At 50.8% G+C, this 14486-nt stretch overlaps 2 protein-coding genes across 2 annotated transcripts in view; both read left to right on the top strand.

The window, feature by feature from the left end:
- Positions 1–14486, top strand: part of LOC126568277 (armadillo segment polarity protein) — a 369973-nt gene that overhangs the window by 188110 nt on the left and 167377 nt on the right. The gene's annotated exons all lie outside the window — the stretch shown is intronic.
- LOC126557518 (proton-coupled amino acid transporter 2-like) lies at positions 5504–7037 on the top strand. The gene is made up of 2 exons (XM_050213322.1): positions 5504–6522; positions 6598–7037. Exons 1-2 carry the CDS (start codon positions 5504–5506, stop codon positions 7028–7030), a joined length of 1452 nt encoding a protein of 483 aa, XP_050069279.1. The 3' UTR covers positions 7031–7037.

Genomic DNA, 14486 nt, shown 5'->3' with positions numbered 1-14486 from the left:
TGTCGTCTAGTGTGTCCACACGATGCTCCCTGGACACGATGCATTACCCTTTGGCACGCTATCGTGTCCGAACGGCGTACCTTACCTGCCTACCTCTTGAATACACCTGAAGGTCTAGACCCGATCCTATCCAAGCAGCCCAACGGGGCGCGATACTCTTTATCAGCGGAATATTAATGTGAGGTATAAATTTCGCGCAAATTAAAGATTAGAACGTCGCACGCTCCATTGAATATTCACGAGGCACCCGGGCCACAACCACGATTGGGCAGATTCGCGCGCCTGGCTCAAGTCTATTATCCAGTCGGGGGGGTGCTTTAGGCTTGCGTTAACGCTCGCGCAGTGCTGTCACGGGACACACGTACGGGAGCTGCTAGCCGGCAGTTTCATGTGAAGATCGAGATTACTCTTAGGAGGACGCACCGGCGAGGACGCGGTGGCGGCTCTCGTGCACTCCAGGGAAAATATTACGAACGTTCGCGTTTGACATGCTTGATGAGGGCTGGTTCGCGCACGCGAACTTCAGGCTTTACCCGTATCACGATGCATCCCAATCTGCATAGAGCGACACTTGTTCCTCGCTCTAAAGGTTATCCCGCGTCGTCATTTCGCCTCAGCATCCTGCGGTGCCGTGGGTGTACGGGAAGGAGAGTCTGGGTACAGTCTGGGAGCATACAGTTCAAGGCAGCCTATCTTGTGATCGAGACGAATGTCTCGCACAGATTGGCATGCGCGCACGCCCGTGTGTCAAAGGGTGCGGGAATTGCAATGTTAATTGCATTTTTCGTTTCCACTTCGCCATCGCGTTTTTTATTGGCTTTTCCCTGTCACTGCGCAACAGGGTAATAGGCACATTCCAGCGCCGGAAGGTGCACACCTCTGGGGACCGAGGTTGGGGGGGGGGGGGGTATCCTCACTTCACTTCGCACCACCATACAACAAAGACCACGCGTCGGACAAGGTGATACATCGAGCGACAGACAAAGTGTCGGACAAATTACTCCCAGGCAATGTGTGCCTGTGGGTTGCGGTTTTCTTTGCTGCTTTTATTTTTCCGTTTTTCGGCGTCCAGACCGGCGTCCGTCTATTGCAGGGCGCATAAACAATGTGCGTGCGTTGAGTGAGCGAACTCAACAAGCCGTCTCAGCCGACACCGGGGTGACTTGCTGCTGCTGCTGACATCGCCATCCTGCCTGACCGCTAGAGGGCGTAAAAGTGTAAATCTTCTGCTTCCGATTTGGACACTTTGCCTGGTTCTTCTATCAACAGATGCCACTTAGCAGTGTTTGTTTATTTGTTTGTATGTAACTTTGTCATCTCCTTTTTTTTTGAGAGGGTGGAGGGGTTTGCTTTACTGGATTACCACCGCCGAGTTGCCAGCTGTGAGGTGAGATATGCTAAAGACACGACATTCAGACATCCCACTCTAGGTTAATGGCAAATGTGAGTGAGCAAAGCAACAAATAAAAAAAACCCCCCGAGAAACCAGAGCGTGAATGGCAGCTTCGGGATAACGTCTGTAACGACGTCATCCCCTTCTACGCGCCCCAAACGCGGCAGAATAGCGATCCGATAACAGACGCGTGTTTCCGGGGGTATCTTTTGCGAACCCCGCAATCGAGTCCCGCGATCGAACTGCCGGATCCTCCATCCACCGAACCTCCGAGTGCAAATTGACAGTTCATGCGCGCAAGAGGTCAGCCATGGGAAGAAGAGCCTCTCCTCGTGGCAGAAGCGAAGGCAATCCATTTAATCGACGCTCGATCGACCGCTGCTACCATTCGAGGTGACGCGGTTCGACGCAACTAAGTGGAATCGCATGTAGGTTGCCCTGTGCACGCACCCCATAAGTAGCGCCAATTGAGCGCGGCACCGAAATGGCGACCATCTGCTGTGCTTACCATCGGTCGCCATATTTCGCTCCATTGTGCACACAATGAGCCAACCAAGATCAACCGCTCTCGTGCCGTTCTTGCACAGGGTGTGTGCATCCTATTGACGCGTCTTTGGACCGTCCGCAAGTGCGCGTTGGCAAGCATTGCCTTGGCAAAGAGCGAACCCCCCACCCCCCTTCTCCCCTCCCAAAACGGGGCCACTGCTGCACTTGAAATTGATTGTTCCGGTAATCCGAGGAGCAAAGTTGCTGCTACGGTTTTGCAATCCAGTCCAGCTTCCATCATTGCGAACGCTTTACCCCCTGTTGTCCGGCTGGCAACGAAGATTTTTAGCGTATAATTGCTAATTAGAGCACAAGACATTTGTGTTTTGCGTAGGGGCGCAGAATTTCCTTACCCAAACCGCGCGCGCGCTATTTTCGCGATCGCGGGACGAGGAATCGGTTTTCGAAAGGGTAACGTCCTAAAGCGCGAACTGCAGCGATTCCAGCAGTGGGCGCCCCGCTTACCGGAAGCTGCCCAACGCATGTTCTAGGCGTCTAATCGGTTAGGACACAAGAGAGACACCCCGGTAGCAGCAGCAGACTTACGGTGTTTATATTTATCTCAAAACTCACAGACACGGACCGATAAAGACCGGTGCAACACTGGCTCGGGAACCGGAGCGGATACGCCAATTTACTGCCAGCGTCCGTGACCGGAACGGGCCGACAAACCCCGCCGGGACCGAGTGACAGTGGGCGCGGATCACACAGTAGTAAATTTTCAACCAATTACACTGAAAGACCCATAAAACGTCATCACCCTGATCAGCACACACACACAGAGAGAGTCGTGCCGAGCTCTCTCTCTCTCTCTCTCTCTCTCTCTCTCTCTCTCTCTCTCTCTCTCTCTCTCTCTCTCTCTCTCTCTCTCTCTCTCTCTCTCTCTCTTGAGTTTTGCAAGTTTTACGACCGTACGTCGGCGAAAGTAGAGCTTGAAACGTTTTACAACCGAACAGGAAGAAATTGATTGAAAACCGAATCTCTACCGCGCGGCTGCTGCGAGCAAATATGTGTGAGGGGGGGTCCCGTAAAACGGCCAACGAAACGTTTCCCTCGGACAGCGCCAAAAATGCATCGTCCTTGGTGAAATACTCACCGCAACCGAATGCAGAACAATAAACGCTCGGTAAGACTGTGCACGCGAAGACCCATTTCCCAATTCCCAAATAATAAGGACACATAAAAAGATTGGGCAAACGCATACATTCCCTTTTGCCGGCCGATCATCTGATGATGGACCGAATTTTTTTCGCTGTTGGTTGCGTGTTACTGCTCTATTGGCATTTCATTACAACTTCACCTCGCCCACCAGGCTACGATTGCGACTAAAGCGACTGTCTTAAGACATCAACCAAAGCTCTATAAATTATCCGAATTGATGTCGGCAGACTGATATGTACAAGGACTGGCGAGACCTCACAATGGCGCCAGAGCATGCACAACGAACGAATGGTAAAGTTTGCTATTTTTTTACTCTTTTTTACGACACATGAGGAACATGCGCGATTCGAGTTTTTTTTTTGCAAATCAATAAAATGGTAATGATGTTTAAATAAAGAAAACCCTACATTGGGAATTGCAATGAAAGGCTTCTAAAAGAAGAGAAATGGACCGAGTAGCACGGGATGTGGATGCATTCGTTGAGGAGTTGGTATGTGCTAATTGTTGGCACTGAAGCCCTTGGGCTACGAAATATGGAATGAATCACGCACAGTTTCACATTACTTGACCTACTAATCGTGCCGTACTAAGCAAGCAAGGTCGGGTGATTCAAGAAGATCATCTTAATGACAGCAATCCGATAGCCAACCCAAACAGAAACGAAAGTTTGATCCATTTTGAAAGCCCATTTTGCTAAACTCAAATAAAGTGTGGTGTAGAAGTAGAAGCAGTAGAAGAATGTAGTAGAAGTATACTTTTTTTTCTTCGATTTGATATTCCCCCTAGCGGGATAGCAAATCAGCGTACGGAGAGACGGTCCAGAGCAGTGGTGGATAGAACTGTGGGCGGAGTAACGGCCGCTCCCAATTACAGCGGCCCCGCTGATCAGGAAAGGACGGAGGCCCTTAACCGGCCACCAGGAGGGAGAGAATCCTTGTTGGTATTGAACCAATATAACCAAGGAGAATTGGTCAAATTGTTTTCTCACCTACCTTATTTTGCTGACATCCTCCATTCTCTCACACCATCGGAAGTAACGCCACAGCCACATAAGTTCTTTGTTCACGTACTGAGAGTTTCAGCATGTTGCCACAAATTGCACAAAAACACTGCACCACACTCACTCACTTCCTCACAGTACACTTGGGAAATTCCATTTCCGTATCACGCTAAACAGATTTTCACACAAACACGTGGTTATTTTCCGATCATCGACGCGATAATGAAATCGAGAACTGATCTAGATCTTTCCACACGATCAACGCTGACCTGTCAAAGTGCACATCAACCGTCAACACACATACGCACGTACACGCTGCTCTTGATTTGATCGCAATCAAACACACAGCAAATAACGATCAACAAACAAAATCGACGTCACCGCAGCCTGCCCGGTGTGTTTATTGTGAGTTTCATCGTTCCACAATCAACCGTAATTACTTCGCGGGACCTAATCAGCACCACGCCAAACATGAACCGCCTTGACTCGTGATGGTCGATGCTGGTGCGTTCCGCACACCGCCGGGGACACTGCCCAAAACTGCGTGCCCGGTGTGAATTTGTTCCCCCCCTACTTTTTTTTTTTTTTTTTGGTGCTCTCGTTTCGTTGCTCTTCTCGCCCACATACCGAAGGACGTTTACGGCCGACCGGCCACCGTAATCTGTCCGTGACGGATGGCGGAAAATTCCCCTCGGGCCACCGTTTCGGGCAGGAAATGACTGTTGACACTGTGAACCTTCCAGAGCGGGCAAGTGATTAGGGAGCGATCGCTGTTCTATTTCGGCCGGGTGAACGATTTTCTGATGATAAGGGTGGCGGGCGTTCTAACACGGTTGCATGAAGCGTGAAGAATTCTTATATTAAGTCCCGCTTCCCGATCGTGCGCGATGCTCAGTGTCCAGACAAGCGTCTACGCGGTAGTGTGCCACCGTACCTGCGCTTTCCGCTACGTTTATTAAAGTGTGTATGTGTGTGTGTGTGCGTGTGTGTGTATATTAATTTAGCCGCGTGATATAGAGCAGCTGACGAACTGACACAATCAACCATAAATCAACACTAAACCCCGGGAGAGGAGGGCAAAAGACGAACGGAAGGCTTATCCAACGCGAAGAGAAGCACTCAGCCGACCCCGGAAGGACACGTACACCCGGTGCCGATACCGGTTGCAACACCTCAATGCATAACGCCTACTTTCTGCTGTTCAATCGATGCGATATTGCAAACAAAACACCACTCACCTGGCTAGAAATACTGGACAAGGGCTAGAATCTGGTCGAACGATTTATCCACCAAAATCCGTGCATTCCCGCTAGAATCCGACACTTGTTTCTGCTCCTACATTGTTCCTGCTTCACGTTTGTACGTGCGTGTGTGTGCGAGTGCGTCCCACGACAGTAACAACGATGGCACCAAAATTTCGTGACGTAGATCAAACGACACCCCTGCTGATGGACTGCAACAATAACAACGGACGATGCGGCAACGGTACCATCGTCCACCTGGCCGGCGACATCCAGCAGAACGCCAAAGCTGCGTCCCGTCCGCTGGACGCTCACTACCGTGCTACGCTGATGGACCCAGTCGACGGTCGCATGCTGGAACATCCCACCACCAACCTGGACACGCTGATGCACATGCTGAACGGTAATCTCGGCACCGGCATCCTGGCGATGCCGGACGCCTTCAAGAACGCCGGTCTGTACGTTGGGTTCTTTGGCACGCTCGCGATGGGCATCATCTGTACGCACTGTATGCACCTGCTGGTGCGCTGTTCACACGAGCTCTGCCGGCGGTACGGGCGACCGTCGCTGGCGTACGCCGAAGTCGGCTACTATGCGCTCGATTCCGGCCCATCCTGGGCCCAGCCACTAGCCAGCACCTTCCGCCGGGTGATCAACACCTTCCTGATCGTGATGCAGCTCGGGCTGTGCTGCGTGTATTATCTGTTCGTGGCCGTCAATCTGCGCGAGCTGCTCGTGTACGTTGGCGTCCAGGTGCCGGTACTGACCGTGCTCGGCTATCTGCTCGTACCGCTGACGCTGATGAACATGGTGCGCAGCTTGAAACTGCTAACGCCGACCTCGCTTGCAGCATCCATCCTAGCGATTGCTGGGCTCGCGATCGCCTTCCTATTTCTGCTGCAGGACCTACCGCACAGTACGACCGTGCGGCCCGTTTCGTCCTGGTCGACGTTACCGCTCTACTTCGGCACGGTAATGTACGCGTTCGAAGGCATCGGGGTGGTGCTGCCGCTCGAAAACAATATGGCAAAGCCGCGCGACTTTATCGCCTGGAACGGTGTACTGAACACCGGCATGACGATCGTAGTGTGTCTATATTCGGCGGTCGGATTCTACGGGTATCTCAAGTACGGTGAGCAGGCGCAGGGCAGCGTAACACTCAACCTACCGAACGATAATCTGTAAGTACAGTTTCCTTACCGTCCCTTCCATTCTTGCCCTACTCACCACCCATCTTACCTCGTCCGATTTTGTAGACTCGCACAAATTGTACGCCTGCTGATGGCGGTCGCCGTCCTCGCATCGTACGCGCTCCAGTTCTACGTCCCGATGACCATCCTCGCACCGGCCGTAACGAAACACTTTCGCCACCCGCATTGTGCCGAGTACGGGCTGCGGCTCGTCACCGTCCTGCTCACGTTCGTGCTGGCCGCCATCATCCCGAACCTGGGCACCTTCATCTCGCTTGTCGGTGCCGTCTCCACCTCGACCCTAGCGCTCGTCTTCCCGCCACTGATCGATCTGGTCACGCTCTGGCCGCACGGTGACCGACCAGGCCGGCACTGGATCGTGCTCAAGGATGCACTCATCATTGCGTTCGGTGCGTGCGGGTTCTTCTTCGGTACCGCCAAAAGCCTCGCGACCATTTTTGGCACATCGGATCCAGCCAGCCCGAGCGGTATCCACTAGCTGGGCAAGCTGGGAAGAAAGCCACAAGGACGATAGCCAAAAACCAGTCGGTTTTGTTTTAAATTGATGTACACTCATTGCAATCAGAGGGGGGGGGGGGAGTACCTCAGCGAACGGTTGTCACGCGCCCGCGACTCCACTTCGTATTCTATCCCTAGTCCAGCCCAGCACGGGAAAAAAAGTCGTGGTGATTACGGACGGGATGCTGGAATAAGGGTAGAAGAAAGCGGTTACACCACCCCGTGACACCTTCCAAGTAGAAGCGTAGATGTATAAGGTAGATAGTTTTGCTTTTAGTACTAACATATGTCCCTCAATGGGTGTATATTTATCATCGCGAAGGGACCTGAATGTTAATCGTATGTAATAATGCTAATGTCGCACCGGTGAGGACACCACTTCTCTCTTTCCTGCCCTACTGCTCATGGCACCACCCCCCTGCCGATCGACGGAGGGGAAAGATCGGTGTGTCACGGTGGGAACACTACCGAGTGGCCGGTAAAGAATGCCATACAGTAATGTGCTCGGGGATGTACGATAATACTTGGTACGGGGACACAACAACGCAAAAGAATGTCTAACAGAAACAGAGAATTGGATAGGGTTGAAGAAATAAACAGAAATGCGTATCGCTGGCGTAAGCGTAATGTATGTGAAGGTGTGCTTCAAACAAACCTAGATTCATCCACCCAGGCAGGTGGTGGGATTGTTTGGTGGACGTGGTGTACGAATAATGCTTTCTCCTACGCTGCGTTGCGAGAGTAAATAAAGATATTTTTGATACTCCAATGCAAAATGCTTGTGCGTTACTAATCCTGCAAGCAGACTGCACTAAGGAACCGTCCATAGAATACGTAACGAAATCAAGAATTCTCCACCTCGACCGTGTGAAATAACGAATGGTAAGTACAACCACTCGTCGCCCTATTTTGGCTTTGAGGCTTTGAGTCTCGCAGGAGATTCGCAGGAGACTGCCGAAGACAAACCAATCATCAAACACAAACTGCCGGAACTATCTTCTTTACGTTAGGGCAAGATTCTGGGATACCCTGATGACATAGACATCAATCGTTTCAGACTCTCATACGTAGTCGAAACTTACCAAAGGTGCAGGAGGCACAATCGGTTTGAAGCTTGAGAAAACTTTTTTCTTTCTCACATATACCTCAGAGTTGAGGGCTCTGATCGTGAGAAGAATGTTGAAGGATTTTCGATAATGGAGGAACCACTAGGGCCCCGGACGACCCAGCCCTTTTAGGTCATCCAAACGTACAGAAGAGATGTGATAAGTTGCGAATGGAGCAATGGCGTTGGTGGGTCCTAGAAGTTTGAAGAGCGTAACAGTATCACAATGCAAGAGTGATATCCCGATCTTCCCCTCTCGAACGTTACGTATCTTATGGTTCATCCCTAAGTGCGCGGTGCGTGGGCCAACTCGATCCACCACACATCACGCACAACACTGGAATGCTCTCTCCTCCACCCCTCCCCCTGTTCCCCCCCCCCCCCCCCCCCTGTCGTCTGCAAAACGATGTCAATGAACGGAAAAACATTTGCCTCGTTCATTCCCTCGAGCACGAGCGCGCGCTCAGGGTGCAGTTTTGAGTGCGCGGCACAATAATGCAAACAATAAATTGCAAACTGCACACTCATCGCACACCCCAGCACCGGTCGGTAAGTTGCAATTTCACTTTACCTTACCAATCCCATACCCCCCCCCCTCCCCTCCCCTCCTCTCCACCGGTTTGGTGTTAATTATCCTTCTCCCAACACTGCCCAGATCCGTTGTGCGGTGGTTGCCCTTTTCGAATTTCGCCTCTGCGCTCTGAAAATGAGCGTAGACAGTGGTGCGTGACGCATCGGAAAAGCTTGCTGCCTGGGAACGGCTCGAAAGAACATGGAAACGTGGTTGGGTTGGGTCGCTGATGATAACACCCATCCCACCCATCCAGGCCGGGGAGCCCGAGGGCCGATAAGGCGAGACCGTATCCGTCGCGTGTCGCGTACGCGTGCCAAACGTGGCCCCAAAACGGTGCACTTGACGCAGCGCCATTTTGCACTCTCTCGCACGATTCGATGCGTTGCGTTTTGCCACTACTGGCTGCAGTGCTGTGTTGGGATTCTTCTTTTTTTGTAGGTTAGGATGGCAAATAATATCAGCTTCAGTATATCAGCGCTTTATTATTATTTACAATTTGCGACGATGCACACACACACACGCATTAACGCCGGAACGGAAACATTGTCGCCCGCTCGAATTGACGAGGCTGGGCGAGGGTGAAGCGGACGAGATTGTTTTTCAAATCACTATATTTATAGAACTTGCGAACTTGCGGTTCGCTGGTGGGAGGGTTGTGGGTTCGCTGTTGTGGAGAAGGAAAATTGTGTAAACAAAAATTCCAAAGAGTCGAACTGATTTGCTGAGAGCGCATCGCAAGCTGATGCTCGAATAGCGGGGCGGAAAGGAGCGTATCGATGGGTGGCTGGGTTCCATTCCTCCCTTGCTTCCTTTCCTATGTTTATGTTTTGATTTTGCCTATCAATGCAGTTTTATTTGCTTTGTCCCAATGCTTCTGCAGTAGCGGATTCCTCAATGGGTTTCAAGCGTCTCCGGTTGTGTTTTGCTTTGTTGTGCTTAGAATGCCGTGCCTGAGAGCGATCTGAACTGCTAACCGACATATTAATCATGGCCTTTGTTTGAGCAACATGCTTCTGCTGTGTTCGTTATTTTCTCTCCGGAGTCTGTTAGTACCGTATTATTGTCAACGAATTGCTTTCTGTGATTGCGGTTTTGAGGACTTCGATTTTCTTACAAAAAATTAAAAAATGATTTTTTTGGACTAAAGAATCTTGGAGAGAAGGACCCAGGTACTCCACAATGTAGTTGATGACATCTTTTTCCAAGATCCTTGTCTGCGGACGGTACCAAATTGCTCCGAGCCCTCTGAACATTCTGGACATTCTGTTCCCAGGTAGTTACCTGGGAACGGTTCAGATTGGGTTTGAACCCCGGTCCTTCCTTGTGAAGATAGGCGCCGCCGTTCGCCTACAGCACTCCGGACATGGAACATTAAGTATTCATAACTCTAGGTGCATTGCATGCATGGCTGAATGCTGACGCAATTCTCCAAAATTACACCGATCGGCGTGCATCAGCGCCTACAGTCCCCGAACCTAGCAAAACTGCTAGCACTTGGTGTTGCCTCATTAGATCCATTCCGACGACGGCGCCTAGTTTAAATTTCATCAACCAATCCTCGGTACAGTACCGCTTTCCGCCCTCCCGTTTTCTCCTGCCGGAGGAATGTCTCGTTTCGATTTCGTTCCTTCCTAACCTTTACCACACCAGCGGCATACACACACGCACATTCCACGGTGTGCTGTGGGGCTTCACAGAGTGCTGAAGCAAAGGGCAGGGCACACCGCGTAGCAGCCGTGCGCTTAGCTTTAAATTATAATTAATAACCGCAAACGCTCGGCAGTGATAGTACGTGTGCCGACTGCAGTAGATATTGCCTACTTGTAGTACTTGGAGTGCTTATCAAAGATTTCGATTCGATCGGTATCTTTGACAGGCTTTGTCAACCATTTCTAGATAACTGGACTTAGCATGCTCAGTTTTGTAGAACTGATGGTCGTATCCCGTGCCAAGTTTCTCCCCGCAAAGTGTTATAAATAAGTATTTTTCTTGTATTTCCTCTTTGGCCGTACAAACCAGGAACTGTAGACATGAATCCATTTTTTAGCTGGCATAGTCTTCACAGGTCGTTTTACAGATTGTTTTGCTGGGTTGGGAGCTTCGTAGAGCAACCAATTTATCGGTGGAATCCCGAACATTTGAACGAGAAATCTCGATTACTCATTACGTGGGCATCCTGAGGCCTCAACTCACCTGGGGACGAGAGCTACAGATGACAGTTGTGACAGTACGGATACTAAGCAGTCACTACTCAGTGTCAAGCCCACCCGACACGATGACTACAAGTAGAATCCAATGTTTGACAGCTTCTAAAAATCTCAAGAGTCCTCAAAGCTCTCCTGTCAGGGTGCCTTGATAGACAATTCATGGCAAAAAACACGACAAAACGGTGCTATTGCAAAGCAAATGAAGCTCCATCATAATGCATGGATAAATGCTTGTTCCAGCGATCTCTCTCTTACCGCATGCCAGTATGTATCCAGCAGCCGCTCCAATCGCACGAATCATCAACACAAGCTAGCGCCATGCTTCTTTCAAATCTTCTCCCCGTTGTGCCCACTGACGCCAAGCAAACCCACCAAGGGCATACGGGTATTACGAGCCAGTAAGAATCTTCATTTGTTTATCCACCAGCCACGCTCTATTTCGTTGATGAGCGAAAACGTTCACACCTTCAAAGTATTTTTCGCATCAACGATCCCATATACACATTTATATATATATTCTGCGGCTCTTGAGCCCTCTAACCAAACCCCCCCCCCCCCCCCAAACGGCTCCATTGATGTGTTTAATACAGTGGGAGAGAAAAAAAGCGTCAATTAAAACAAACCTCCCCGAAACTCGTTTGATGTCGATTACCTCCTCGTACAACACTTTGCTTATTTAAGACGCTTCTGCCAGCGTTCCGAACACCACCACCACGCTCAGGCCATTCCGCCGTTGCAAAACTTCCCGACAGGCGTAGTATTTGTTTATTTGACTTTGCTGCTTCTACTACGAATCGGTCAAACATTCGCAGTCCATTCACGACTTCAATCACGTCGTCCAGCGGTACGATGCGGGACGGGGCAAACTCGCATACCGGAAATTGGTCATCGGGAGGAGGGGGTAGCTTCAATGGCCGGTTAATGTTTTGTTTGGAACCACTCCATTACCGTTCGGCGAAGGGGCAAGGGGTACTAAGAATGGCGTGTCGATGAAGCGGGGTTTTGTTTTGCGTCAGCGTCCCCAAACCGGCGATCAGGTTTGGCTTTGTCGTGGCTAGCGGTGCTTAAAATTCTTTCTCCAGCGCATCTACGACGATCATTCTTTGTGCAAACAATGCGTGTAGCGTCCTGTGACCCAGTGTACATGTTTGGACGCAGTGTTTTGATACACTTGCGGCTATTCAAGCTGGTGGCTTCGGAAAATCGGAAACAAACAAACCGGTGTTGCCATTGAGCATCGTCGTCTAAAATGGCCGTGAAGCAGATCTCCGTAGGAAGGTTTGCACGCCACAATATCCGTCTGCAGTTGCATCAGTATTTCCGACGAAGTAGCAACCGTCCTCCAGAACCGAAGTTTCAACCGGCACCAGTGTGTGATTGGTGGTTTGTTCTAGGAAAGCGTACGCGTGTACAGAATGCTAATGGTTTCCAACCCAAATTTCCACGAAAAAACGCTTCGACTTGGCCTCGGCAGTACGTGCCATCGCTTGCCGTCATTACTGTGCGAAACGTTTTGTCTGGGGGAAATACCTGGCAGTGAAGTACCCTTTCCCGACTGCCGCCTATGAGCTCATCAGTACGCGATCAAATCGGTCCCGATTGCGAATTCTAGTAGCATAGTGACAGTCCAGCGAAGCGACAAACTATAGGATTGACTGTGTCACTGTGTCAGATGTTAGGAGGAAGACTGATTAGCATAGGGTCATGTATCAATTCCTCCCTGCCTGCTACCTGTGTCTTCGCCGAAGCTGATACTACTGCCGCTTCTCCGGAGGAAATAGGTTTTATGACCTCCGGCTTCAAGGACATGGCGGACTCGCTTATCATGGCGCCATACGCACACATCTTTTTCGAGTGCGGTGTTGAAAGGAGGCTTGCAAAGGGCGGCCTTTGCGCTTGACTGCTTGCCAGGGGAACAGGCTACAGTGACAGATGATGCATCGAGGCTGCCGTTCACTTCCCACCGGACGTGTTGCTTTCGCGAGACGTGTAAACAAATAGCTCACTCAAGTACTCATCTCGCCTATCGCGCGTTTTGCGCCCGTTGGGATCAGGTCTTCCCCCCCCCCCCCTTCCCCCCATTCCATACACATTCTAGATGTTTAACTTGCATTCTTGAAGTAGATTTCCGCATATATGCACTGGCATATGGAGGGGGGGAGGGCCTCGGTGACTGACAAGCTGCATTTGCAAAACACAAGAAAACGAACAGATATCAAGTACAATCTCACGTGCATGTAGATATCTACATACGGGCACTTACGCTGCTGCACATTCATCATCGCAGCGGCAGAGCGTGTGCGTGTGGCGAAAAAGTTAACCTAACTTGTCCCATGCTCACCGTGCTTCGCGAATTTGGTTCTGAGGTGTTGTTGTTGTTGTTGTTGCGCTGCATGCCATGCCACTAAACAACTGACACGCCGAACTGGCTAGCTATCTGTCGTGGCCGACTTGTTTGGTGCGCAGTTTCGCGTGTTGTTTCGTCTGCTGTTCGGTTCTCGCCCCGTTCCCGTATCGGATTACCCGGGGGCATCGGGGACATCGGGAAAGGGTGAGCGAGGTTTGAATGAACAGCGCGAACAGGGCCGCGAAGCAGCACACTCGAGCGGGCAGCATTCCCGAGCAGTCTATAAATACTATTAATTGTTGCTGACTTGTCAAATATAACGAAAACAATCTTTTGCAACTTATGAGCAGTGTGAGCTGCTAGCCACCAGTAAAGGCAGGCAGGACGGAACGCGTGAGTGAGAGCAAGAGCGAGATGAATCATGTGCAGCACGCGGTGCGTGGCAGAGATGCAAATGGCTGCCATCCGAGTGAGCGATTCTGCAACTGCAGCTCTATCCCAGGTCCCGTCGTCTCAAACCATGTCTCTTGCAGGATGTGAAAGACCCAAATACAGATATCTCGCCGCGCTCTGACGGGGCTTCTTGTCAAATAGTTAAGATCTCTAGACAGCCACGAGACTATCGGGCCATTAGGGCAGCTCTACCTGTCCCGCAGACGGCTGCCGGGCCAGCGTTTGGTGACGACTGTGATGTCCCTTCTTCTGCGCAGTTGTATTACTTCGCACTGCTGCTCAATGAAACAGGGAAACCGGCGTGGATAATTGCACCACGTTCGGTAATGTTTTCGCACGGTATGCCTGAGGGGTTGGGTTGTCGCTGGTCCCGATCAAACGATCGGGAGACTCAAAAACTCACCCTCACGCGATCATCGTGCAGGTATTACAACCGCAATGCTGTCGTGCAAACGCAAGTGTCCTCACCGATTTCGCCAACGCGATCTGGGGGTTTAGAGTGAGGAAGCGGGAGGACTATCAGAGGGCGCATTCAATTTTCGAAAATAGAACTACCGTGCAACAGACCGATCCGATGCGAGCGGATCGACGATGACCGGACACCCATTCCTGGCCGCCATGGCGGAGCTGCTACATCTCGTTAAGCGCACCCACAAACACACACACACACACGCAGCGTGATCTAAGTTGATGCGGTGTGGTGCTAAATTTTGTTTTATGGCAAACATATTTGGCCTTACGTGGCCGGCC

This window comes from Anopheles maculipalpis, chromosome X (assembly GCF_943734695.1).
Source record: "Anopheles maculipalpis chromosome X, idAnoMacuDA_375_x, whole genome shotgun sequence".
Taxonomy (NCBI): Eukaryota; Metazoa; Arthropoda; class Insecta; order Diptera; family Culicidae; genus Anopheles; species Anopheles maculipalpis.
Note: the sequence above shows the minus strand (reverse complement) of the source record. Positions and strands in the feature narration are given on the sequence as shown.